Genomic DNA, 27,878 nt, shown 5'->3' with positions numbered 1-27,878 from the left:
AAAGAAACTTTTTTGCTTTGACTTGTTTGCCCGCATTTTAAGCAACAACTCTGAGGACACTGCACAGGAACTGAGGCAGTTCCACTGCTTATCCTCATCAACGTTATCATTATTACCGCCATATCTTTTATTGCACAGATAGAATGATGAGTATTCATATTCCCAAACATAACGTCTTAATGTATATTGAAATATCTGAAATAGAATGGTTGGATTTATACATTTTTAAGAGACATCTTGTTAACAGAGTGTATTCTACTTACATAACCAAGATCATAAATCTATAAACCATGCTGTATGAATTACAAGAAAGATTGTAACTGTACTTTACTCTGCGGTAAACTGACTGTATTAGTAGCCCCAATTAATACCCTCTCCGAATTCATATATTTTACCTGTAACTTTGTAGACCCTTCCCTCTCTGACCCTAGGTTTGGACAGGAGGTTTACTTTGGCCCATGGGACAGCAGTAAACACAGCAGAGGCCTGACAAAGCATGCACACATTTCCACGTCTTCCCATGGACGCATTGCTGTTGTGAGAAGATGCCCGCACTAGTTATTACAAATATGTAATGTTTCAAATATGATTTAAAAAATGCTTCAATTAGTAGCTATTTTTGAATATCTTTTCATATTTTTGCTTATATGTCTAGGATTCCTAGAAGTGAGATTGCTGTATCAAAGGGTAAATAGAGAAGCATTTTGCAAGACAGTGATATGTTCTCTTCCACAGAGATAGCACCATTTTGCATCCCACCCTGAATGCATGAAAGTGCCTGTTTCCTCACAGCTTGGCAACAAGGGTATGTGACCAAACGTGGATTTCTGCCAATCTGACAAGTGAGAAGTGGTATCTCAGGGTAGTTTAACTTGCATTTTTCTTATTATGGGATGAACATCTTTCCTTTCATGTGTTTATGGGCCATTTGCTTGAAACATCAACTTTTAACCCAGAGAGCTTTTTGGTTGGCTTCACCTCTGGCAACCCCAAAAAAGATAAATTAATAAAACACTGACTTCTCTTAGCTCTGTCACTGGCCACCATGGTGTAAGGTGAAAGCAACACTCAGCACTCATTGCTTTTCGTCTACCAGATCATGGGAACAAAGAGTCACTCCAAGTGCATTATATTTACCCTTCTGTCCAAGGCAAAAACAGAGTCTTGAGTGAAGAGTCTCTGTGTAATCGTACTTCTCTTTATTTTCTGATGCATTTTCCTTTGCTGTGTAACCTTAAACAAGTCACTTAACTTCGCATCTGTTTCCCTACGTATCAAAACATGATACTATCTACCTTGCAGGGTAGTTTCTAGAATTAAATAAAAGAATTAAAATATGTAAAAATTGCCTTGAGATGAAAGTACTGTACAAATTAAGTAGCTGTTACTCATTTGAAAGATTCTACCGCTGGAAAACACGACCACTGTTGACAAGAAAAAGAATGAAGGCAGAAGGGCGCAGTGGGAAGTGAGACACTCAGAGTCTACCCACTGTGGCAGAGCAGACAACTTCCTCAGGGAGCCAGGATTCTAATTTTCAGCTCAGGAAATGAACCCCCCTCTTCCTTAGTTTATATCAGGAAACACAGCTACAGTATTTATGGCGTTCTCACAGATCGCCCAGCTGGGTCAGACCAAGAGGGCCCTGGGACAGAAAGCACAGAGAGGGAGGAGGCAGGCCGTTTGCAGGAAGCCAGACCAGAGCACAGCAGAGCCAGCTGGAAGCTGGATTAGAAGGAAACAAGCATGTCTAAAGTGGTCTCTGGGTTCAGTGGTTTGAGCTCCCAGATCACCAACCCCATACCCAGCACTTAAAGCCTCTCTTCTTAAAGCCAGACTTGACCAGGACAGCTTCAGAGATGGTGGGTCTACTGCCTCCCGAGGCCTACCCATGTTAGGAAATGCTTCCACATCTCAGAGTAGTCAACACCTTTCTAATTCTCTCCTCTGGATAACAAAAGTCAAATCCCTCTTCCACATGGCAAGACCTCAGATATTTTTTAAACACCTGTGTGGGTCATACGTAGTTCACCACTCTCCACACCTCATCCCAAAGTCTTTTCTTCTTCAAACCAAAGATGTTTCCAGTTTCCTCACTTTATTTATTTATTGTCTTGCCGGATCTTAGCTCCTCAACCAGGGATTGAACAGGGCCCTCGGCAGTGAAAGCGCTGAGTCCTAACCACTGGACCGCCAGGGAATTCCTTCCAGTTTCCTCACTTTTAAAGCCATTCCTCACAGACCACAATTTAGCGAGCTTTTGCCAGTCTGAAAGTCACTCTTCTCTGGATACTCTCTGAGTTGTCAATGTCCCCTATAGCATATGGCACCCAGAAGGGACTGCTGGGTTGGAGATGGAACATGAAACAGAAACTTAGTTCTGAGTACAAGTGTAAAGACCAGACCTCCAGCTATCCAGGTGTCTGCCCAAGTACTTCCGAAGTTCCCTACCCATCAGATACAGAAAGTGGGCTGGGGATAACCAATTTTTGGGTGACCTGGTTATTGGAAGAGGCAGCAATAAATTATGAGTGATAACAGTTTGGTACTTAGGCCAGACTCCTTGCCAGGACATCTCTTCCTGCTTGAAGGGATGGAATAGGGACTCAGTCATGAGGGTGAGCTTGGAAGTGCATTTAGCTGGGCTTTCTGAGCCATGGTGTCCACTTAGCCTATATGTCCCCAGTGTCAAAGAACTCCTTTAACATTAGAATAAAGCCAGCCTTGAAGTTACCAACAACGGGAAGACTCCTGTAATTCACTTTGTGGACCTCAGAAGCTACAAAGTCCTTCCTCAGTGCCTGGGCTGCCAAATGACCACGACTACAGGTGAGAGAACACAGTGGCAGTGATGGCCAGGGGCCACCCAGCCTTGTGGAATCATCTTCATGGAGGATAGCTGGGCATATGTACCAAACTACAAAATGTGCAGATCTCGTGACCCAGAAATTTCACTTCAGAAATTTCTTCTGGGTACCAAGGACCCAAGTTGTCTGCCTCCTGCCAGAGTTCACACGGATGAACACACCCCACTGTTTCCACCACCAGCTTTTGTGACCCCAGGGAGAGCCACAGCTGCCCCCTGCCTCCCCCCGGAGACCCTCCAAGACCAGCAGAAAATAATCCAATTCATCAACATCAAGATGTGTCAATAGCATAAAGGACCTTGAACACTTCTACTGCCAATGTTAGCCTTTCCAGAGCTCAAGTCCAAATTCCTCTGGGACAGGGTGTGCAGGAATCCTGAAATTCCCAACAAGCCCAGCTGGGTAACCTGGGTGTTTGGAAGAACCAGTTCCAGGCAGCACAGGCAAAACCCGCCTAGACTTGAGTTCCAGTAAAAGCAGCTGTTTCACCAACTCTGAAGGGGCTCCTTTATTTTTTTTTTGCGGTACGCGGGCCTCTCACTGTTGTGGCCTCTCCCATCGCGGGGGCACAGGCTCCGGACGCGCAGGCTCAGCGGCCATGGCTCACGGGCCCAGCCGCTCCGCGGCATGTGGGATCTTCCCGGACCAGGGCACGAATCCCTGTCCCCTGCATCGGCAGGCAGACTCTCAACCACTGCGCCACCAGGGAAGCCCAGGCGCTCCTTTATTTCATCTTCTGATTTTTCCTATTTGGAAAAATCTCTGCTGCTGACAATGTCCAATCTGATATACTCCTCTGGCCCGCCTCAAGAAACATGTATAAGGAAAGGCCCACAGAGAAGGAGGTGAGGACAGAGTCATCACAGAAGCTGAAAATGCAAGGTTTAGAAAACCCAGAAAACACTTAAGTGAGTTCTATATGACTGAATGATTTCTTGTACCCTAAAGATTAGGCAGGGTCTTTTCCATGGCAAACGCCAGAGGAATATGTACGTTAGCCAGAAAAATAAACACTTATTTGTGCCAAAAAACAAAGAAATTTATTCTGAGATAATTGAACATGGTCACCAAGATGTACATACATAAATGTTCCTTAGAGTATTGTTGAAAGTGGGGGAAACCTGGAAACTCTCTGAAAGTTCATCAAGAAGGGTCTATTTATACTGGAGGGGTCTGTTATCTTACTATGTTGATACTGTGATATAATAAAAGATATATTTTTTGGGTTTTGTCCCCAGCTCTTAGAGCTCTTAAAACCTTTGTTATTTCTTAAGTGATAAAGTTGCTAGAAGCATCTTTTGTTCTTGGTCTTTGACCCCAGTTCTTGACATAGAACTCCTAAATCCCTTGGAATTTCCTGAATTGACAGGAGCATCTTTTGTTCTAATAAGGTGACTCTTGGTGGGCTCCTGGATAGCTGCAGGATGGGGCCTGGTCACCGAAAGGACCAAGCCATGAGTAGAAGCTTGGAATGTTCAGCCTCACCGCCCCCATCCTCCATGGAGGGGAGAGGCTCTGGAGACCGAGTTAATAAATGATCATGTCTGTGTGATAAAGCCTTGATAAAGATCCCTGAAGTATGAGATTCAGAGATCTTCTGGGTTGGTGACCATGTGCAGGTGCTGGGAGCATGGCACACCTGGAAAAGGCACGGAAGTTCTGTACCCCTTCCCACATACCATGCCCTATTCATCTCTTCCATCTGGTTGTTCCCGATGAGTATCCTTTTTTTCTTTCTTTCTTTTTATTGAGATAAAATTGACATATAACATTATATTTGTTTCAGGTGTACAACATAACGGTTCAACACTTGTATGTATTACAAAATGATCACCACAGTAAGTCCAGTTAACATCCATCACCATACACAGTAACTAAATTTGTTTTCTTGTGATGAGAACTTTTAAGATCTGCTCTCTTAGCAACTTTCAAGTATATCAATACACTACAGTATTATTAACTATAGTTACCATGTTGTACATTATATCCCCATGACATTTATTTTATAACTGGAAGTTTGTACCTTTTGACCACCTTCACCCATTTCACCCACTCTCCACCCCTCTGCCTCTGGCAACTACCAATCTGTTCTATGAATGTTTTTTGGGGGGAGAGGGGTGAGATCATACATTTATTTGTCTTTCTGTCTGATTTATTTCACTTAGCATAATATTCTCAAGGTCCATCCATGTTACTGCAAATGGCAAGATTTCCTCATTTTTTATGGCTGAATAATACTCCATTGTATACATATGCCACATTCTCTTCATCCATTCACCCACTGATGGACACTCAGGTTGCTTTCATGTCTTGGCTATTGTAAATAATGCTGCAACTGAGTTGTATTCTGTTACAGTGAACCAGTAACCTGAGTTCTGTAAGCTGTTCTAGCAAATTATCAAACCCTAGGAAGGGATCATGGAAACCCCAATTTATAGACAGTTGGCCAGAAGGACAGTTGACAATCTGGGACTTGTGACTGGTGTCTGAAGTGGGAGCAGTCTTATGGGACTGTGCCCTGACTTGTGGGATCTGACGCTAACTCCAGGTAAACAGTGCCAGAACTGGGAACACACTTCTATTTACTAGATGGGATGCTGCCCAATTAATTAATCATTGAATAAAGCCAGTTAGAGCTTTAAAAAAATAAAAGTGTCAGAACTGAACGGAATTGTAGGATACCTAATTGGTGCCTGCAGAAAACTGGAGAATTGCTTGGTATGGAAAAACCCAGACATCTGGTCACATAAGGAAGTAGGGTAGTAGAGGAAAACCATGCATTTTCCTTTCACTATTATACAGTGGGACACTATACAACCACTAGAAACACTGCTACTGATCTCTATTCACTTAGACTATGACATAATGCTGGTGAAGAAAGCATGCTAATACAGTACAGTATTGTTAGTAAAACTGTCTATTTTATGTGTAGAGACATCTCTAGAAGGATGGTAAGCAAATATTAAGAGTAGCTATCTCAGGGGCTGGGATTTAGATAATGTTTATTTTTCATTTTCGATTATATACTTATTTAAATTACAAAGCAACAGAGATTTTTTTATAAGAAATTCAAACAACAGACAAGCGTATAAAGTGAAAAATGAAACTCTCTTTTCTCATCAGTCCCATTTCTCAGATATAACCACTATTCATGTTTGACTTGCATTCTTCAAATTTTCTTCTAAGCATATATAATTAAAGTCACACTTTTTCCTTATTTTTTTAAAGTAAAAATGCAAGCCCACTCTACCCACTGTTCTGTGACTTGCTTTTTTATGTTTTCCACATTACTTGGATTTTTTTTAAACATTACTTTTTTTTTTTTTTTTTTTTGCGGTACGCGGGCCTCTCACTATTGTGGCCTCTCCCGTTGTGGAGCACAGGCTCCAGGCGCGCAGGCTCAGAGGCCATGGCTCACGGGCCCAACCGCTCCGCGGCATGTGGGATCTTCCCGGACCGGGGAACGAACCCGCGTCCCCTGCATCGGCAGGGAGACTCTCAACCACTGCGCCACCAGGGAAGCCCTAAACATTACTTTTTAACTGGAAAAACAATAAAGTTATTTTTGTTTGGGGGAATGAAAGTGCATCATCCAAAACAGATTACAATGCATGTATGATCTGAGTGGCCCAGTAAACAGACGCACAGGACAAAGGCTTCCCAAGTTCAGGTCACCAGGCTGGCCGGTCCGGGTGGGGATCCAGACGTGCCCAGTCGGCCCAGGAAGTTGATAAGTGTCCTGTTCTCCCTAAATCTTCAAACCCAAAGAGGGACTGTTAGAGCTAGGCCCAGGGCTCAGGAAAGCACAGACACTGGGCCTGAGATGCCTGCCCTGCACCAGTGCAGTGCCCCAGGTTGCAGCTTCCACTGGGCCAAGCCAGACAAGGCTGAGGACGGCTACCCCACTGATGCCAGCAACACAGCCACGTACGGCCTGGGCTTGCTGCAACCACTCTTGAAAAGCACCCAACCTCCTTGCTCTTTTCCTCCTCCGGTTCTAGTTTCAACTGTCATATTCCTGGAGAAGGGCTCTGTGAGGGGTCAGAAATGCTGCTGGAACTCCATCAGAGCTCTGCGGGGAGGAGCAGGCCAGTTGCCTGACCCCTGCATCCTGGAGAGATACCAAACAACAAGCCTGTCACCATGTCTGCCCTGAAAAGCAAGAAGACAGGCCTGGCTGTGGAGACCCAATGCCAGAGGGGCCAGAGCAGAGCTGTGTCTGCCTTAGGAGAGTCATTTTTTTTCCCACTGAGAGAGCTATGAAGAAACCGAGCAAGAAAGCAGGACCCCGGCACTGGCCCATCAGTGCATGGCATTCAAAGCTGTTCCAGTAACCGCAGCAGGGAGCACACCCTGAGGTGGTGACTGGCCCTGTGGTGCTGGCCTGGGACTGCTTCTCGGGGCTCACCGTTCCCGACTCTGGGAAGTTCTTTGAAAAATTCAGTCACAGTTATCCTTCTCATTTTTTCTGATCATAAAATCCATGCTCTGTGCAGAAAATTCTAAAATGGCTGGAAGGTACCAAAAGGAAAATGTCGATAACTCACAACCCCATCACCCGAGGATGGCCACTGTGAGTATCTTCATGAATCTCCTCCAGGCATCTATATGGACATGTACATACTGTTAACAGGGTTAGGACCCAACTCTATGTAGAGTTGTAATGTGCATCTTTTTTGTTCTTTTAAGCCTGTTTCCTTTTTGTCCTGCAATATACTTCTTAAATGACCACATAAATAATATTAACTGCTTCCATGTATTATGCCAGGTACTGTACTAGGGACGCTGAATATATTATGAAGTAGATATCCTGATTACCCCATTTCACAGATGAAGTAACCAAGTCTCGGAGATGTTCAGTTTTGACCCACAGGTGCCACAGGTCCCACATGGCCAAACTGGCAAGCTGCCTCTTGGGCTCTTGCCCCTATCTGTGCTGTCCTCCAGCCCTTTCACTGAACATTCAATTAGGAGCCCCTTCAAGTTACCAGAGGGCTTTACCTCCTGCAGAGGTGCTGGGTCTACTCCTGACACACCAGCTGCTCTGTTCTACTGGCCAGAAGCCCTCACTGCCCCCTGCAGGGAGCATCCCTGAAACGTGGGTGCTAGAGACAAAGGAGCCGCATTCTGCTGAAAGAGCCAAACAATTAAGACTCCCTAATTGTCTTAGGGGGCCGGAGAAGAGAGAACTAGTCTGAGGGTGAATATCCTAGCTTACTACCTTTATCAAATAACTCCTTTCTGAGAAGAAACTCAAAACATTTCATGCAGTTCTCCAAGTAAGATACAGACCCATGGAAGATAAAGGGATCTGCCTCAAATTCTTCCTCCAACAAACCTCTAGGTACTGTGATCCCTCTGTCCTGGGCCACCGCACAGGCCCCAGCTAAAGCGAGGCATCTCACAGGGCCTCTGGATCTATCACAGAGATGGAAGGATGGTCACCTCTCTACTTGGATAGTTATTCAGAAGTGGAAAACACTCTGTCAGAGGTCGGCAGATTTTTTCAGTGAAAGGCCAGATATCAAATAGTTTAGGCTTTGAGGGCCATATAGTCCCTGTCACAACTACTCAACTCTGCTGCTGCTGCTGCACAAAAGAAGCCATAGATATAATACGAAAAGGGCATGTCTGCATTCCAAGTAAATTTTATTTACAAAAACAGGTGTCCATCAGGATTTGACCCACAGGCTATACTTTGTCAGCTTCTGTTTTTAGGATTTAAGTCTTCCCTAAAAACACTTAGATTTAAATATTGGATAAATTATAATTTACCTTCAAGTCACTTAAATTTTAGGCCATAAGACCATTTCTGAGGGGTTGATCTGTTTTATTTCAGTGGAATAGAAATACAATCTTTCAATCACTAATCGAAGATCTTGAGAAAGTACAGAGAAACCAGAGATTGTTTTGCCTTATAGTTGGTAAGTATTACTAACAGATGAAAGGGAAAATATTTTACAGATCCATAGCAACCAGAAAAGAGGATAAATCAGGCTGAGGGAAAGAAAACGTCAGGAAAATCAAAAAGAGTATGAGGAAGAAAAATGATATTAATAAAACCAGGCAGCTCCATTTGGCTTCAGTTAGCTAACTGGGGCAATGGAACCAGGAAACGAGAGAACTCAATAGCTCTCATTGGTAATGATGGAGCATCTCCTTTCAGAAAACTTTACTTGAGGCAAAGATATAAAGATGGAATACACCTGGGACATCTAGAGAGAAGCAAGCTGCTGATGGGAAACTGAACTGCAGCCTAGCAACATCTCACACCTGGGGACATGCTCCAAGTGCCTCACTCGACCTTCTGACTTCCTTCACTCACTTGCAGAGCAGGGATGAGGAAGCAAGGCCTGATCCACTTCTTGAACCTGGAAAGAGAGCCCTGTGGTGTGTTGCTGGGCACAGGGAGGCAGAGGCTGCTGACAACCCCTGAGAGAGAAGAGGGGTTCCCCTCCTTAGGCTGGGGAGCTTTAGCAGAGGCAGGCTGGCGGCAGGATTACACTGCAGTAAGGTCCCAAGGATTAGAATGGCAGGGCTGAGAAGAATCCATGACTCTGACGCTGTGCTCCAAGGACTGCAGCGGCCCCAGCACCTTCTAGGGAAGGGCCACTCTAACAATACAGGCAGAATAAAAGCTCAGAACACCTCAATTCCAAACACATCTTAATTTTTTTTTAAGTGTTTTCACTCCCCAAACTGGTCATTTCCCCTTCTTCTTTGAAATGCTTTTGTAGCTCTCCACTGCCCTTAGAATCAAATCCAGACTCTTCATCAAGACTTTGAGTCCAAATGCAAGTACAAAGCCCAGCACTTTTCCAGGCCTGCCAAGCCTCCAGCTTTTCCTGAGCCCTTTCCTCTCTCTCCCTCCGGTTCCTCATATTCCTCAAGCTCTTTCTCTCCTCAGGGGCCTACACGTGCTGGTCCCTCTGCCAAAAAATTCTTCTCCTCATTCTTTGCCTTCAGTCCTGTCCTTGCCCAACTCTACAATCTAAGATGAGTCCACCACTTTATTCTTTTGAAGCACCCTGAGCTTTCCCGTTCTGCGATCTTATGGAATCAAATATTTATTCACCTGTGTTTTCAGCGTCTCTCTCCACTACCTACGGGAAGGGATCCTATCTGTTTGTTCCACAGGGCTTACCCAGCATCTGACAGAGTCCTTGGCATGTAGCAGGTACTTAAATAAAAAACACAACTAATAAAAAAGTGCTCCTTTCCCCCAAGGCCTCTTGTCATTTAAAATGGATCACTGGGACTTCCCTGGTGGTACAGTGGTTAAGAATCCACCTGTCAATGCAGGGGACATGGGTTCAAGCCCTGGTCTGGGAAGATCTCACATGCTGCAGAGCAACTAAGTCCGTGTGCCACAACTACTGAGCCTGGGCTCTAGAGCCCAACAGCCACAACTACTGAGCCCATGTGCCACAACTACTGAGCCCATGTTGCCACAACTACTGAAGCTCACGTGCCTAGAGCTGGTGCTCTGCAACAAGAGAAGCCACTGCAATGAGAAGCCCGTGCACCACAATGAGGAGTAGCCCCAGCTCGCCACAACTAGAGAAAGCCCGCGCAGCAACGAAGACCCAACGCAGCCTAAATAAATAGGTAGATAGATAGATAGATAGATAGATAGATAGATAAATAGATAAAATGGATTGCTGGAGGCTCAGAGGTCACAGCACGCAAACCAACGCTGGTTAGGGTGGCCCTGGAAACTAGCTCCTGCCACTCACCAGCTGCAGGAAATTCTCCAAGGCCCACCACTTCTCTGAGCCCATTTCCTCATCTGAAAAGTGGCAACATCAGTATCTTCCTCATCTAGCCACCTACTGCAGAGGTTAAATGAGAGAATGTAAGTGCTAAGGATGGCTTGGTGCTCAATAGCTACTGTTTTATCTACTTACTTTTAACTATTAAATTTTTTTTTTGAAATGGAGGGCTTCCCTGGTGGCGCAGTGGTTGAGAGTCCGCCTGCCGATGCAGGGGACACGGGTTCGTGCCCCGGTCCGGAAGGATCCCACATGCCGTGGAGCGGCTGGGCCTGTGAGCCATGGCCGCTGAGCCTGCGCGTCCGGAGCCTGTGCTCCACAACGGGAGAGGCCACAACAGTGAGAGGCCCACATACCACCAAAAAAAAAAAAGGACCTCAACAGGAAAAGACTGCATTAGTAACTGCATTAGTAATTTTAACTGCATTAGTAATTTTAACTTTAGGAAAGGTAGGAGGAGGTAAAACTCAAAAAAACTCCATAATTCATTGGGGTTCTTTAATAAAACTTGACCCACTGTCAGTATCTGGAAAAGTCTCTGACTTCAGGCAGCAGGGTGTGTCCCTCACCACTTCCAGCTTCAGACACAGGAAGCATGATGGATGGGTTCCTGTGCTAAATCTAAACAGTATGAGAACCACATAAGAGCTGGCTCGCTTTCCTAACCCCAAATGCATGCCGTTTAACATGTATTAACAAGCTTCCTCAGGCCAAGTAACCTAAGAAAGGGGATCAATTCTCAAGGACTCAGAAGACAACTTGGTTGCTATGAAAACAATTTTATATAACAATCATTTTGTTGTTTGTTGAAAACAATTATAACATTTATGGATGATCACAAAAGTATTATTACAATAATATAATCATTCATCTGCAATGGCTGTTAACATGTAAAATGTTCATTTTCCTTAACCTAGCAATCCAACTTCTAGGAATTTATCCCACAGAAATACTTAGGCAAGAGTGCAAAGACATACATCTACAAGGATGCTCACTGCAAGTTTGTGGTAGGGAAAAATTAGAAACCACCCAAATGCCCAACACCAGGAGAGTGATTAAAGTAAAGAATATCTAGATAATGAAGTGTACAGTTAGAAAGAATATACTGACATGGAAAGATGTCCAAAAGATATTAAGTTAAAAAAAGCAAGTTGAAAAACAGTATGAAAAACATGGTCCATTTTTATAAAATAATGATAGTTCTATATAGATATATGCATTGAAAAGAAAGTCGAAATATGGAACACCAATGTTTACTCAGTGGGGGAATGAATTATGAAGGACTTTAACTTTGTGTCATATATTTCTATGTTTCAGAGTTTTTTTTTTAATATTCATTTATTTGGCTGTGCTGGGTCTTAACTGCAGCATGCAGGGTCTTTGCTGCGGCGTGTGGGATCTTTAGTTGCAGCATGCAGGCTCGTAGTTGCGGCATGCGGGATCTAGTTCCCTGACCAGGGATCGATCCCGGGCCCCCTGCGTGGGGAGTGTGGCGTCTTAACCGCTGGACCACCAGCGAAGTCCCTATGTTTCAGTTTTATAATGAGCAAATATTTCTTTTATAAACGAGAAAAGGAAAGAAAATGTAAAAAAAAAAAAAAAAAATCTCTTGTTGTCATTAGTCTGTCCATACCACAGAGTTCAGGATGCTCAGGCAGCACCCTCCCCCCAGTCTCCCTGATTGGGCCTGAATCACAAAGTGAGCCGACTCAGCACATGTCATGAGGTTGCCATTAAACAGCAGCAAGCGAAGGCACTTGAATTTCCACAGTGTCAGTTACAAGATTGGGGGGCCATGTTTCTCCTGAAACTCAAGTGAAATTGCCTTGGAATTTGTGGTTAAGGCCTACCAATGGCAGAACTGAGAGCAGGCAGCCTCTCCAGCAGAATTCTAAAGCACAGCTCAGAAATCAAGCCCTGCTGAGTTGGGGAATGGTTTATTTCTAATGAAACCCAGAGGGTAGGGGGCAGGGGAACAGTCACTGGCAATCTGAGAAGAAAAAATGAGCTGATCAATAAAATTAAAAGGGAATGGGTAAGTAAGAGAAACTGGCTGCAAAGTAAGAAGGAAAGAAGTTGAGGTGTCTACTGGTGAAGTTACTGATGTATTTACTGCAGAACTTACCAAATGATTCATGACAGTCGCTGGATTTGGTTCTAAATCTATGTAGCAGGTGAAACAATGACAGCTACCTTGTCACATTTTCTTTCCACATGACACTTTTATACCGGCCCAGCATCCTGATCAATATGCAAGGATCCTCTGACCCCAGGTAACGCTTGGGGCTTCTTGGGTAGGGGAGCAGATACTGTTTTGCCTACCTGGTGGCCATTCCCCTTCTTACTAAGAGAATCCCACTTTTCTTCCTCTGCCTTTCCTTGGCCATGACCTTCAGGGAACAAGGGCCCATCCCCAGCCCTAGGAGGTAGATATTGATCGGTAAGCCAACATGGTTGTCTCACTTTCCTGACATAACTCTAGCTAATGAGATGCAAGAGGAGATCAATGAGGGCGGTTCTGTGGAGGTTTTGATTGGTCTTGAAAAGACACACAAGACACAGGGAGCTCAGCTAGGTTCTCTGTGATGACCTAGATGGGTAGAATGGGGTGGTGGTGGGAGGGAGGGCCAAGAGGGAGGGGATATATGTACACATCTAGCTGATTCACTTCGTTGTACAGCAGAAACTAACACAACATTGTACAGCAATTATACTCCAGTTAAGAAAAAAAAAAAGAGACTCGGGACAGAAGTGTCTTTTTTGCTACTTGCAGACTCTGTCAGGTGTGATTCTAGGATGCTAGGGATTGTGGCAGCCATCTTTGGAGTATCAGGAAACCAGTTTAAAAAGTCAATCCAAAGTGCTGAGGAAGGCAGAGCAGGAAGTTAGAAAGAACTCAGGTCCTTAACAGCACCACTGAACAGATGACAACCATCCCTGGAACTCCCCACCTCCAGATGGCTCACTCTGTAAGATAAGTGCCCTTATTGTTAGGCCATTTTAGTTAGGGTGTTCTATTACCTGTAGTCAAAACCATCCCAACAGATACAAGACAGAACAAAAGGTGTCCGCTCCACCTATGCATTCTCTAATGATCTGACTTCCAAGCATAACTGCACATCACAGTTACTGAGGCAGTAGATGCCCCTAAAGGCTTGTGAGAGCAACTGATTTTGCCTACCAAGGGCTATACGTACATGTTTTCTGCCAGTGCTTTCTACCCTTTGCTTTAGAGGACTTCTCTCCCACTCCATGTAGTTGGAAATGAGGAGGGGGAAGACCTTAAACATAAATCCTGATGCTCCATCCGGACCCCCCCCAACCAGGGGGGGGTCCTACTGATCTAGACAGAACTAATCTGGGTCCTTCCCCAGGACTGACGGAGGAATGTTGGAAGCAGAATCCTTCTGCCTGCTGGGACTACAAACTGGGAGAACTGGAAACTCTGGCTGGTGGTGCTCATCTTTCCGGGCACGTGGGAAGAGTCAGTCTACAGTACAAGACCAACGCACAAGTTGGAGCCCCGAGGACACTGTTCGAACGTATAGATCAAGCCATGCCTGAAACCCTGGACATCCCAGTAACCTGACCAATAAAGTCTGTTATTATTTCAGGTAGTCTTTGTTCTTCTGTCATCTGCTCATGATTAGAAGCATCCCGACTCAAATAAACACTAACCTGTCTCACCCCCACATCCTGACTCCTTCACCTTCTCTGGATACTCTTCTTTCCCAGGCCTCTCACATTTCCACTTCCTTTTCTCTACTGCTCAGCTTCCCACCTCTGAGCAAACCAACCAAAAAGTGACTGCCCTCCAGCAGGTCGGGGCTAAGTTACAGAATCTGTCCAAGTCATTCTTCAGAGCAAGCTTCAGAGGCAGCCTCATGCAGCCCCAGGCTGGGCGTGGGCATCACCACTCCCCATCACACCACCCCTTGCCTCCCACTGCCCTGATGCTGTTTCTAAGTCTGGATGGCAAAGCTGTGGATGCTGTTTAGACCTGGAAAAGCAGGTCTAAGCATTCCACTTACTAGATACTGCTCAGCATGTTCTCACATGCAAATGGGCGGGGTACTCCATGTAAGTCTCTGAGTTTAAGGTGGACAGCCCAGGTGAGGCAAGACCACCACACAGAACTATGCTGCTATGTATACACATGTAGGTCTATCTATCGATACATCAAACATAAAATACATGTTCTGTATAATAACATATGTGTAACCCCTGTAGAGTGTAACCAGTTGGGACAGAGCAATGCCTGCAAGGGAGGTTCTCTGCAGCATCAGGAGAGTGTGCTCTGCTCCGAGAAAACTGGAAAGGCCTAAATCCAGTCTTACGAAAGAGTTACAAAAAGGGGCAATCATTCACACTATAAAAAGATTCTTCTTATAAAAAAGGATTTACTTACAAGGTCCCACTAAACTGCATGGGCTCTATTGCATATAGAATAGGACTTGATTTGTTTAAGACTTTACAGGCACTGCCAACTACATAAATCAAGGAGCCACAGTTGAACTGAATTTGCTTTTTGCGTTTACAACGTGATATACAAAATGAGGTAATTTTACCTCATTTGTGTCACTATTATTAATTTTCTGTGTGAGAGAAAGATAATGGCACCAAATATTATCATATCAGCTGAGGCAGGCATCTGATACAGGGACAAGCAATGCATCTCCTTCCTATCAGCGTTTCCTGTAAAATGGGGTCTTTACTAACACTGCAAAAAAAGACCAAGGTACCCATCTTCTCTATTCACATAAGGTTTCTGAAGACTGGATAATAATAATAATTGTGGGTGGCAAATAAGTTATGTTGCCCAAGGTCAGGAGGCAGTAACTGGCAGAGCTGAGGTAAAAATGCAGGCAGTCTGGGCCTAGGGGCCATGCTCTTAACCATGATACTATTCTGTCCTCCTTGATCTAGCAGTAATGTGCAAGATGGTGAAGAGTGCCAGGGAGAGAAGTGGAAACGGGGGCTACGTAGCCTATAGCTACCTACCTAACTTACCAACGAGCTCAGGCACATTGGGCTGAGGACCCGTACTATGCAGTGAAACAGGAAGGGTGGAAGGAAGGGAGGCAGGGAGGGAGGGAAGGGAAGAGAGAAAGAGAGAAAGGGAAGAAAAGCTAAGAAGGTGATTGAGAGGAGGCACAAGGGAGGTTTCTGGAGAACTAGCCTGTTTCTTGATTTGGGTGCTGGTTACATGGGGTGTGTTTAGTTTGTTAACTCTCAGCAAGCTGTACTTTTTATGTACATATTTTCATGAACAAAAGTTAAAAGATGAAAGTATGGGTTTAAGAGGATTTGGGTAATATTACGAATGGCTTTAGCCCTCCTCTATTTATTTCCCAAATGTTCCAGAATGCCCAAGCAAGGCATGCTGGAGCTCAGAGGCTATGTGCACAAGTGCAATCACCCATGTGGATGATTCTCAAACCTCATGGTCCAGCCTGAGACATGTAGCAGCCCAAATATCAGCTGGGCCACCAGCAACATGGTATCACGGTTAAGAGAGTGGCGTTAAGAACTACAACGGCTGTCCTTTGCACTTACTAGCTGTGTGATTTTGAACAAGCTACTTACCCTCTCCGTCTGTCTTCCTTTCTGCAACTGTAGAGCTGGTATAACAGTGCCTAACTCACAGGGCTTTACTGCACATTAAACGAGCACTTACAACCGTGCCTGGCACACAGAACACACTACTAAATTTTAGCTCTCGTCCTCACTATTCAGGCTCATAGCCATGGTCTTCTCTCTTAAATCAGTTGCCATATACTTTTCTTCATCATTTTCCCATTATTTAAATAATTACTACTCCCTGCCATGTTTCAAAAACAATTTAAGGAAGATTTGTTTTAGTTATGATTCAAGTAGTACAATCATATTATGAAAATCTGGAAAACAGAAAATCAGGTATTATACATTTGGGAGTGTAGTCATCCTGCTGCTGCTGTGAAATGCCTGAAGTGATCTACAGGCACAAACGATAGCTGTTACATTACAGACACCATAAAAGGGCCTGTCGCAGCAGACGGGACTATGGTGCCACACCAGGCAACATACACTCAAGAAACAGCCACAACTTTTTATTCTCAAAATTTTCAGTCCCATAGAAAAGTTAGAAGGATAGTACAATATACCCTTCACCTCCATACATCCTTCACCTAGATTCACCCTTTAACATTTTGCCACATTTGCTTTCTCCTCTGTCTCCCCCCGACACACTTTTTTTTTGCCAAATCATTCGAAAGTTAAGTTGCAGACATCATGTCATTTTATTCATAAATACTTCAGCTTTTATCTCCTAGGAACAAAGACACTATCCTTTATAACCATAATACCATAGCACACCCAAGGAATTTCACAGTTACACAGTACTGTGTACTGTGACACAGTCTATATTTTTTCTAATTGCCCTAAAAATAACCTTTTCTTTCCAATTCAGGGTCCAATCAAGGATCACACGTACATTTAAACTGTCATGTTTTCTTTGATCTAGGACAGCTCCAGCCCCTTGCCATGTTTCCTTTTAGAGCACTGACATTTTTGAAGAGTCCAGGCAGCTGTCTTGTAAAATATCCCACAATCTGGATTTACCTGACTATATGCTCAGGATTCAATTCAGGTGAAACATTTTTGGAAAAGTGCTACATGGGGACTTCCCTGGTGGCACAGTGGTTAAGAATCGCCTGCCAATGCAGGGGACAGGGGTTCAATCCTTGTTCCGGGAAGATCCCACATGCCGCAAGCAACTAAACCCGTGCACCACAACTATTGAGCCTGCGCTCTAGAGCTTGTGAGCCACAACTACTGAGCCCACGTGCCACAACTACTGAAACCCGTGCACCTAGAGCCCGTGCTCGGCAACAAGAGAAGCCACCGCAATGAGAACTCCACGCACTCCAACAAAGAGTAGCCCCCGCTTGCTGCAACTAGAGAAAAGCCCACGTGCAGCAACGAAGACCCAATGTAGCCAAAAATAAATTAAATAAATAAATAAAGTGTTACATGGTTGGTGCTTTATATTTCACAGTGTAACATGTAAGGAGGTACACAGTAGTCATTTGTTCCATTTTTGTGTTGCTACATTTGATCATTTCATTAAGCTGATGCCCACCCAAACTTTTCCACTGTAAAGGTATTCTTTTTCTCTTTGTAGCACATAAGTAATCTGTGGAGGGATTCTTTGAGTCCTTGTGACTATCTTATACCCCAACAATCTTTTTTATCCGATAGTTTTGGCATCTGTTGATAATGCACCTGAATCAATGATCACATTAGTGTTGCAAACCAGTCACTGTGATGTTTACTGTGTGGCTGAAATGAACCCTTGCAAATCAAATCCCGTTTTTCTCCCCACTTGCATTATTATTTCAGAACTATAACATCAGAACTATTTCAGAGGCTCATCTGCTTGACTCCACCTGACAGTGATGCATAACACCTGTTCTACATTTCTCTGATCTTGATCCACATGAGCAGGTACATTAAGTGCAAACAAACATATAAATGTACTGGCTTAAGCACTGGGCAGGAAGCTACCTGTCTATACAAGCAAGAGGTTGCCTAGTCTTTAGAGCCCCATTCCCTATAGTAGATCAAATTCCATGTCAAGAAATGTCTATTTTCCAGGAGCTGAAATAGGTCAGTTGGGAGAGCATTAGACTGAAGAAAGGTCTGTTTTCTCAAAGACAGTTCTATATTGGCATCAGTTTCAGGCATCAAAGAAGGGAGAGAAGGGGACACAGTGGGTTCAGGCAGTAGACTCCTGGCACAAGCTTAAAATATTAAAAGATCGTGCAGGGGACTTCCCTGGTGGTTCAGTGGTAAAGAACCTGCCTTCCAATGCAGGGGACGCGGGTTCAATCCCTGGTCAGGGAACTAAGATCCCACGTGCCACGGGGCAACTAAGCCCATGCATGTGCCACAACTACTGAGCTTGTGTGCCTCAACTAGAGCCCACTTGCCGCATACTACAGAGCCCACGCGCCCTGGAGCCTGCGTGCCACAACTAGAGAAGAGAAAACCCGCAAGCCACAACTAGAGAGAAGCCCGCGTGCCACAACAAAGAGCCTGCGTGCCGCAACGAAAGATGCCCCATGCCACAACTAAGACCCGATGCAGCCAAAAATAAATAAAATAAATAAAAAATAAATCTTAAAAAAAAAAAGATTGTGCGGACCTAGACGCTAGGCCAGTACCAAATCACATGAGCCAGCTGCTTCAAGCAGCCTGCTTCCCCCGTCCCTGTGAATGACACTTCTTCCCATCAACAGTCCTTCAGAGTTCAAACAACATCCCCAGACCAGCTGCATTAGAATCCCCCGGGAAGCTGCTTAAGAAACAGATGCCCCAGTCCCACCTCTGACCAACTGAATCAGAGCCCTCCGGGAGCGTTTGGGACTCAGTGTGTTGAGATCCCAGAGGATCTCATGAGCAGCCAGGTTTGGGAACCCTTGCTTACAGAAGACCCACTGTAGCCTCCAAAAGGGTACTATCCCATAGGCCACACAATGGTAGATGGTAGTTAAGGATCAGTCCCATTACATGATGGCCATCCAACCAACAACTGACCCCCAGGGGTCTGAAACGAGGGCAGAGCATTTCAACCTAGACGGTCAATTGCACCCCCAATTTGTAGCCTACTCAAGGCTGAAAAAAAAGTCACTATACTCAAAGAAGTTGCCAGATCTATGGTTCTCCAAATTTAGTCTCTACCAGAGCATCTGGGAACATCACCCCCCAAAGATTCTAAGTCAGAGATCTCCTCTGGGGCCCAGGAATGTGTGCTTGCAACAAGCTCTCCAGCTGATTCTGATGCAGGGGTCCAAGGACCATACTTTGAGAGACCCTGGCCTAGATGCTAGTCTGCTCCTATCTATGACAGTCAAAGAGCAAGAGTTGGATAAAACTGTGTTGGCTTTCATTTGAAAACTACTTACCAAAGCAAAGAAACAAAATATAAAGTCATGTGGGAAATGTTTCTGAGCAATTAATTAACCACACAGAAACATTCAGATGATATGAAACCCTCCATAAAAGGTACTGAATTCCACTCCAACATTTCATCCTACTTGAGGACTATAGGCAGGCTGAGTCAAGAGCATGCGACCAAGGCTCCCAGCACAAAGTCCCCACTTCCGGTTCCATATTAGCAGTCTCCAGAAGGGCACCAGGGGCACAGGACCATCCTCTGGAGGGCACGTGAATCATCTGAATCAAACAATATTTCTGACTGTCAAGGTCCTGCCTCACACTGTGAGGCAGCAAGCTCAAGGCAATCCGTTCTCTCTGCCCTTCCTCTACTGCGAACCCTAGACTTAGCCAAGATTAACATGTGTGCTTGTGCCCCAGAAATGGAGGTGGCTAGGCCACTGGCATCAGGGAGGAAAGAGTGTGCTAATTGTGGGAAAAGGGGGAGACAGAGAAAGTGCTGGTCAGCTCCACGCTGAGCTGGCCTTTGGCTCGCTGGGAATCAGAAGTATGGCTGGCAGACTGCAACCAAGGCTCAGGGTGTCAGGGACTCGAGCTGCAGGAGGTCATATGACATATCCTTCCCTCCCATGGCCCAGGCAGCTTTCCACCCAGGAAACGCCAGGAAACAAGCCATCCTTATGGTACAAATGCGGTATAGCACTCCCAGGAAAGGTCCTTCCACGGACATCAAAATATACCTTCAGGTTCCCAACCCAAGCAGGCTCATGGTGAAAGGACAACCACACCAGCCAGCTCCTGGGGCTCTTACCTGACTGGAACACATATCTGGCCAAGCCTTGCATTAGTTCTGCTGGCCATGTTGGGGGCGCAGACTCCCCTGTTTCTCTCTTCAGACGAAATGTCAACTCAAAGCCAAAACCACTAGGTCCATCTGTTCCTGTGAATCTGGAAGGAATAAAAAGCAAATGTTTTTTGTTTAACTACCTTAGGGAAAACACTGTTTTGTTGTCTAATTAAAGTTCTTCCCCTTTTTGGGTAGGCTCGGCATCCAAACCCCCTAGTCGGAAGAATCCTGAGCCTTGAGGGGAGGAAGGACCTCGATAGCCAATACGGAACAAGAACTCTAGCCTTGCCCTCCTGCCAGCTACAGCACATGTGTGTGACCTCAGCCCCACCAATCAAATTCCCCTGCTCGTACTGAATTACTAGTTCCAGGTTTTGTGGCCCTGGAACATTCCTTTCTGTATGATTGAGTTAAAACCCTACAAAGGGAGATGGGTCACTAGGGTAAAGGGAAGATTTCCATTACTGAAAATAACCCTTACTCACACTCTTTATTCCTTCAAGCTATTAATAAGCACCTACTTACTTTGCTAAGGATATATGTCCTACTGTATGCCCTATGAGGATGAGACCCTTTCTCCACTCCCACCTCCACCCTGCTCTACAAGGGGACAATACTTGGGCTAAACTGGCTGGCCTCCAAACTCAGCATCTGAGGATGGGTCCCAAAGCAGATTCCAAATATCCAAATACTGGGAGGGCCCACGATCTTCCTGAAAGCCAGCACCCCACATGCACTCATCAATCAGCACATGCTCTTCCTGAAACCTGGCACCCCGTGTGTACTCTTCAATCACTGGAACCTTGAGGAAGCAGAGTTTGCCCTCCCTTCCCATCCCCAAGTGGCCCAGAATGATGATGGCCACAAACATCATAGGGAGATGAGGCCGAGGGAGCACTGCCTGCCTCCCTGTCTGCTAGGAAACGCCCAGGAGGCTGAGTCTCCACAGGAGTCCCTGAAATGGACTTCTGCCAGAGAGGGATATGATGTGGATTAGAGAGCAAGGCTGGTTGGTGGTGGCACCTCCTGGGGTGAGCGAAGCATTCAGGGAGGGGCTCCTGAGAGTTACAGGAGGCTTGCCCAGCATGGGAAGGGCTAAAAGTTAAACTATGTTCACGATATAATTTTCAGTAATTATATCTTGTACAAACATGAGCCACAATGATTATACACATTTAAACTCCTCAGCATACAAATACAAGCCATAAAATAAAATGACAGCCAACACCTCCTTGCGAGCCAAGCTACCGGAACAGGCGGTCAGAGGGGAGAATGCTGAAGGGGCAATGATGCAGTCAGTGCCCAACCCTGGGATTCAACGTGGCATCTTTCCTCCATCATCACCATCATCGTCCCCAAGGGGCCAGGCCAGGAGACTGGGCAGAAAGAGGTGCTAACGTCTCAAAAGCTCTGACACCAGGGCTAGCCCTGCTTGTGTACCCGAGTTGGTCCAGCCCTCCTGCACTTGCTGCAGTGAGGAGCTCACCTCTGATAAGCTAAGTTCTCTAAAGGACTGAAAAGGAAGCCTTAGAATCACTATTTTCTCTGAGTATCTATAATTGTGGGAGGCACACTCCATTTTGGGGTACACCCCTAGAATTTTGGAGACCGGGCTAGAAGATGCTTGGCAGGATGCAGTGTAAGCTATTTTCTTTCCTTGCTGAATTGCCCTGTTTGGGGGCAATTCTATGCAGAAAGGCTGAGGGAATAGCTAAGCAAGCTGAGGCTGTAAGAGCTGCCTCCTAAGGGCTATAGGCTCGCGAGGGGTATGAAAACCTGGGGTAATGCAAGACTGACTTGGAGTTAAAACCCTACAAAGGGAGATGGGTCACTAGGGCAAAGGGAAGATTTCAAGCAGCCGCCAATTAGAGGCAGCTTTGTAAAATGTATTAGACCATTACTCCCGGGGCTTTCATCTCAGGCCAAGAAAAATACATGATTTCTAACTGCAAAAAATTGAGAAACAGACTAAAAGAAACATGTTCCTCAGACTGTGCGATGGGGTGAACCCTCAGATGCAGAGAGGGTAGCCACATGCATCCAAGCAGCACCGCCTCTCTCAACAGGGCTGTGCACACACGCACACGCGTGCATGGGTGTGCATGCACGCACACGCATTTCTACACCATCTGCCTCCACACGGGGTGCTTTCTGGGCCAGCTCTGCGGTGGGCAGGCCGGCCCTCACTTGACTGGCTGAGACGGACAGGTCTGGCCAGATGGTCTCCACCTGCGTTTGATTACCACCCACCAGGCTGGCTGGATGCAACCTCTAAACTCTGAAACATGAGTTTGGAATGGCCCAGCCTCAGGATAAACACACAACCTGGAGCCTGTCCGAAGGCCTCTTCTTCAAAGCAGATTGCTCAGGCAATAGCCCAGTGACAAGGTCATTCCGTCTTTAAGGTCCCCTGGAGAGGCCTGGCCTGGTCTGCATTCCCTCAAGTGAGGGCTTCTCCAGCCAAAGCAGATTTATCTGACCAGACGATGAAGCCCCTCCTGGAGAGCGGCTGTCTCGCGCATCCTCCAAGAAAGGAAAGCATGAGAGGAAATCGGCACGTGCTGCAGAAGGTGGGATCTCGGTCAGAGCAAAGAATCTTTCTAACACCGAAGGCTGCTAAAATACTGGCTGGTGGTAAAGGGGCCCAGTGGAATTTCTTCCTACAGAGATTCTTAAAGGAATATACTACAGATCCCCCCCCCCCGCAATCTGGCAGGGAGGGGTTCTAACTGTCTTGTTGCAGAAGGATGGATGAGACGGCCTCTCAAGATTGTTTCCAGCTCAAGAACTTCTGATCCTGCTCACTGAGGTGCTCAAGGGAGAAGCTGGCTTTGTCCCAGCAGTTTAGTGAGGCTAGGCAATGGCTGTGCCAGCCTCAAGAGTAACATTAAACCTGCCAACAGGAAAAATGTGTGCCTTGAATCCTGACATAGTTGTGCAACCACTGGAAACTGCCCAAAGGTCTCCCCCAAAGCACCTGATTAAGAAGGTACCAATCAGACAAATAGGAACCTGGGAGAGACTTTCTAGAGTGTGGGTAAGCAGAAAAAGCTGACCTAAAAGTTGGCATCTCATGCTCAACACCATTAATTATTAGGAAAATTCAAATCAAAACTACAATGAGGTGCCACTTCATACCCTCTAGGATGGCCAAAATAAATGACAGACAGTAACAAATGTTGACAAGGATGTAGAGAAATTGGAACACTCACACTTTGCTGGTGGGAAGTAAAATGGCAGAGCTGCTTTGGAAAACAGTTTGGCAGTTCTTCAGAAAGTTAAATACACCATATGACACAGCTGTTCCTCTCCTAGGTATATACCCAAGAGAACCAAAAACATTTTTCACACAAAAACTTGTACACTAGTGTTCACAGTAGCATTATTCATAATAACCAAAAAGTGGAGGCAACCAAAATGTCATCAACATATAAACGGAAAAACAAAACATAGTATATCCATACAATGGATCATTATTTGGCAGTAAAAAGGAATGCTGTACTGATTATTTGCTATAACATGGGTGAACCCTGGAAACATTATGCTAAGTGAATGAAGCCAGATACAAAAGACCACATATTTTATGATTCCATTTATATGAAATGTCCAGAACAGACAACTCCGTAGAGACAGAAAGACTAGTGGTTGCCAGAGGTTGGAGAAGGAGAGAATGGGGAATGACTGCTAAAGGGTATAGAGATTCTTTTTGGAGTGATGGGAAATGTTCTGGAATTAAATAATTGTGATGATTGCACAACCTTGTGAATATACTAAAAAGCACTGAATTGTACACTTTAAAAGGGTGAATCTCATGGTATGTGAATTATATCCAAAAAAAAAAAAAAAAAGCTGGCATCTCAGATACACCTAAATGCTAGGGGAAGCAGGGCCAACCATGTCAAGTACGCCAGGCCTTTACCTGGCTCTATCTACTAATAACCACTACAATTAACTGAATACCTACTAAGTTTGAGGCCTTGTACTAAGCACTTTTCTGATGCCATATTATTTAATTCTCCAACAACCCTGTGACTCAGCCATTGTTATCCTCATTTAACTAACATATGAGAAAAAGACACGAGAGAGTTTAAGTAATGTTCTATAAGTCATCCAGTAAGCAAGTGGTGGACTTCAGACTTGAGGTCTGCCTGACTCCAAAGCCCATCTTCTTATTGCTGTGTGACCTCAGGCAAAATATTTAACCTCTCCATGCCTCAGTTTTCTCATCTATAAAATGGGGATAATAACAGTAACAGTAACTATTTCAGAGTTGTTGTGAGGATTAAATATTCGGAAACCACCTGGAACACTATAAGCATTATATCACACTAAGTGAAAGAAGGCAGTTACAAAAGACCATATGTTGTATGAATCCATGTATGTGATATGATAAATAATATAATTTGTAATATATTATATATTTATATTACATAAAATGTCAAGAATAGGCAAATCTATAGGAACAGAAAGTAGATCAGTGACTGCCTCAGGATGAGGACTAAAGACAAATGCAGAGTCACTGCTAATGGGTGTGGGGTTTCTTTTGAGGGTGATAAAAAAAGTTCTAAAATTAGTTTATGGTGATGGTTACACAACTCTTGAATCTACTAAAAAACACTAAACCGTACACTTTATGATGGTTATAAAACTCTTGAATATACTAAAAGCCACTAAACCGTATACTAAAAAACACTAACCACACACTGTATGGTACGTGAATTTTATCTCAATAAAGCTGTTTTTAAAACCTGAAGGGAAAAAACCCCAAAGAACTAATAGTAAAAAAAATTCACAAACTATAGCTATAGATATATTCCCCTTAAGCATACAACAAGATGGTCAATCTCACTCATCTGCAACTCAAAAGCAAATTAAAAAAACAAAAAACTTATCAGACTGGCAAAAATTTTAAAGTATGACATTACATTCTATTGATGAGGCTGTGAAAAAGGTATTTTCATATGTTGCTGGTGGGAATACAAATTAGTACAACCTCTTTGGAGGGGAAGTTAGCAACACCTAACAAAATTACATATTGTTTACCTTTTTTTTGGACATGCTGCACAGCTTGCAGGATCTCAGTTCCCTGACCAGGGATTGAACCTGGGCCACGGCAGTGAAAGCCCAGAATCCTAACCACTAGACCACCAGGGAACTCCCATCATACTGTCTACCTTCTGACCCAGCCATCCCACTCTAAGAATTTGTGATCCCCAAATATTGGAAGCAACTAAATGCCCATTCATAGGAGAGCGGTCCAAAGAGTACTATGCAGATATAAGAAAGAATGAGGAAGAGCTCTACAAACTGATATGGAAACTGTTAAGTAAAAACAACAAACGAGTACTATAGCATGCCACCTTTTGAGGAAGAGAAAAGGGAAGACAGGAAAATGTACATGTACCTGCTCATTTCTGCAAAAAGCAACACAGGAAGGATAAATCAGAAGTAAGATTGGTTATCTACAGACAATAGCAATAGGAGGGAATCAGGTGGAAAGTACTGTGTGGTGTGGGATGTATGAGTGTATGACATTTCTCTGAATATACATGTTTTTGGATCAATGATAATGCTTTCACATACTCAATATAAACAAGGATGGAGGAAAATGCTAAATGTAATGCAAACATAAATTAGTGAACTTAACTATACTTCAGATGAACAATATAACCACAATGAAGAGGGGAAAAAAAGAAGCCACCCAAGTACCTTATGTACACAGTATGTTGACCATATGTCATCAGGCTAAAGGCAAAAAGAACAGTAAAATACTGAACCCTGGTTAGTAGGTTTACTTTTTGCAGTGTTATGAGTTGGTAATTTGGAAACTACCTTCTGTGTAAATGTACTGTGGATAATGAGAGCCAGGTTTCTCTCATTGTCAGAAATGTTAAAAAGTGGTAAACATGTCAAAGTTAGAAATACATAAAAAAGGATGGACAGAATGAGCCTCATAGGTATAATTTTGGAATTAGAGGTATCAATATGGTATTTAATATAGGGATAGATATAGAAATAGATAAAGATGTGGGTGTGGGCGTGATATATGTATGTGTATTTCCTAGCTCTCTCCACTAAGTGACACCTCAAAAGCAATGATAACTCCCAGCACTCAGATTTTGGTGCCTAAATACCATCTGCCATTAAAAGAGACCAGAGCTCACTGGAGAAATGGCTGAATCTAGGGTTGGGAAAGCACGAAATGAGCCTGGAACTTTTTGTTGTGCCAGAAGGTAAGTAAGTACTTGAAGAATGATGGGAACATGTCAAAAGTAGAGAGAAGCCAAACTGAAGGGCTCCCAATGGCCAAATCTAGGACAATTTGAGCATCGAAACAAATGGTATTAACAAATTATAACCTATTAAAGTAAAAATCCATACTGATTGTAATGGACCTAGTAACATTGGCTCTATAGATTTTGGACTTACCAGCCTCCATAATTACATGAGCCAATTCCTTATTTTATGTATATATGACGGGTAGCAGCTTTTCTCTCTTGTGTTTGGAAAAAGCCTTTTCTGTAAATATATTCTGTGGTATTTATAAAACATTTAGAAACAATCTAAATGTTCTACAAGTAGGGGTATTATCAGTTCTGGTGCATTGTGTGGTGGGACATTACACGGTCATTAAAAATGAGACTTCTTTTTTTTTTTAACAAGTTTATTTTCTTTTTCTTTTTTTTTTAATTTTATTTATTTATTTATTTATTTATTTATTTATTTATTTTTGGCTGTGTTGGGTCTTCGTTTCTGTGCGAGGGCTTTCTCTAGTTGCGGCGAGCAGGGGCCACTCTTCATCATGGTGCGCGGGCCTCTCACTGTCGTGGCCTCTCTTGTTGCGGAGCACAAGCTCCAGACACGCAGGCTCAGTAGTGTGGCTCACGGGCCTAGTTGCTCCGTGGCATGTGGGACCTTCCCAGACCAGGGCTCGAAGCCGTGTCCTCTGCATTGGCAGGCAGATTCTCAACCACTGCGCCACCAGGGAAGCCCAAAATGAGACTTCGTGAAAGCAGGAGGACTAATCCCTGAGTTTTGAGAGGCAAAGGGTTTTCCACCTCTAACTGGTAAGGAGGAACAGGAAGTATAAGTCAGAACCCCACTCTATATCCTCTATTGTTTGCTGTTCACCTACTGCTAACTATAAGATAAAAATATAAATAACTTTTTTAAATGGTCATGAAATTGGAACCTTTGTGCATTACTTGTGGGAATACAAAATGGTGCCGCCACTGTGGAAAACAGTATAGTGGTTTCTCAAAAAAAAAAAAAACATAGATTAAAGATTAAACACAGATTTATCAGATGATTTAGCAATTCCACTTCTGGGTATATAACCGAAAGAAATGAAAGCAGGTACTTGAACAGATTTTATACACCCATGTTCACAGCAGCTTTATTCAATAGCCTAAAGGTGAAAATAACCCAAATGTCCATCAACGAATGAATGGATTA

At 44.2% G+C, this 27,878-nt stretch overlaps 1 protein-coding gene and 1 non-coding gene across 4 annotated transcripts in view; both read right to left on the bottom strand.

The window, feature by feature from the left end:
* The window catches only part of SUFU (SUFU negative regulator of hedgehog signaling), a 105,156-nt gene that overhangs the window by 55,149 nt on the left and 22,129 nt on the right, over nucleotides 1-27,878 (bottom strand). For all 3 annotated transcript variants that reach the window (XM_007470411.1, XM_007470409.1, XM_007470410.1), the window contains exon 3: nucleotides 20,388-20,524. In XM_007470411.1, the coding sequence (XP_007470473.1) occupies nucleotides 20,388-20,524 (137 nt within the window). The remainder of the gene's footprint in view (nucleotides 1-20,387; nucleotides 20,525-27,878) is intronic.
* On the bottom strand, nucleotides 25,506-25,577 carry TRNAE-UUC (transfer RNA glutamic acid (anticodon UUC)). Its single transcript has one exon. It is a non-coding gene; the product is annotated as a tRNA-Glu (tRNA).

The sequence above is a fragment of the Lipotes vexillifer genome, unplaced genomic scaffold, assembly GCF_000442215.2.
Source record: "Lipotes vexillifer unplaced genomic scaffold, Lipotes_vexillifer_v1.1 scaffold916, whole genome shotgun sequence".
NCBI lineage: Eukaryota > Metazoa > Chordata > Mammalia > Artiodactyla > Lipotidae > Lipotes > Lipotes vexillifer.
The sequence above is the reverse complement of the archived record's forward strand: the minus strand, read 5'-3'. Positions and strand labels throughout refer to the sequence as shown.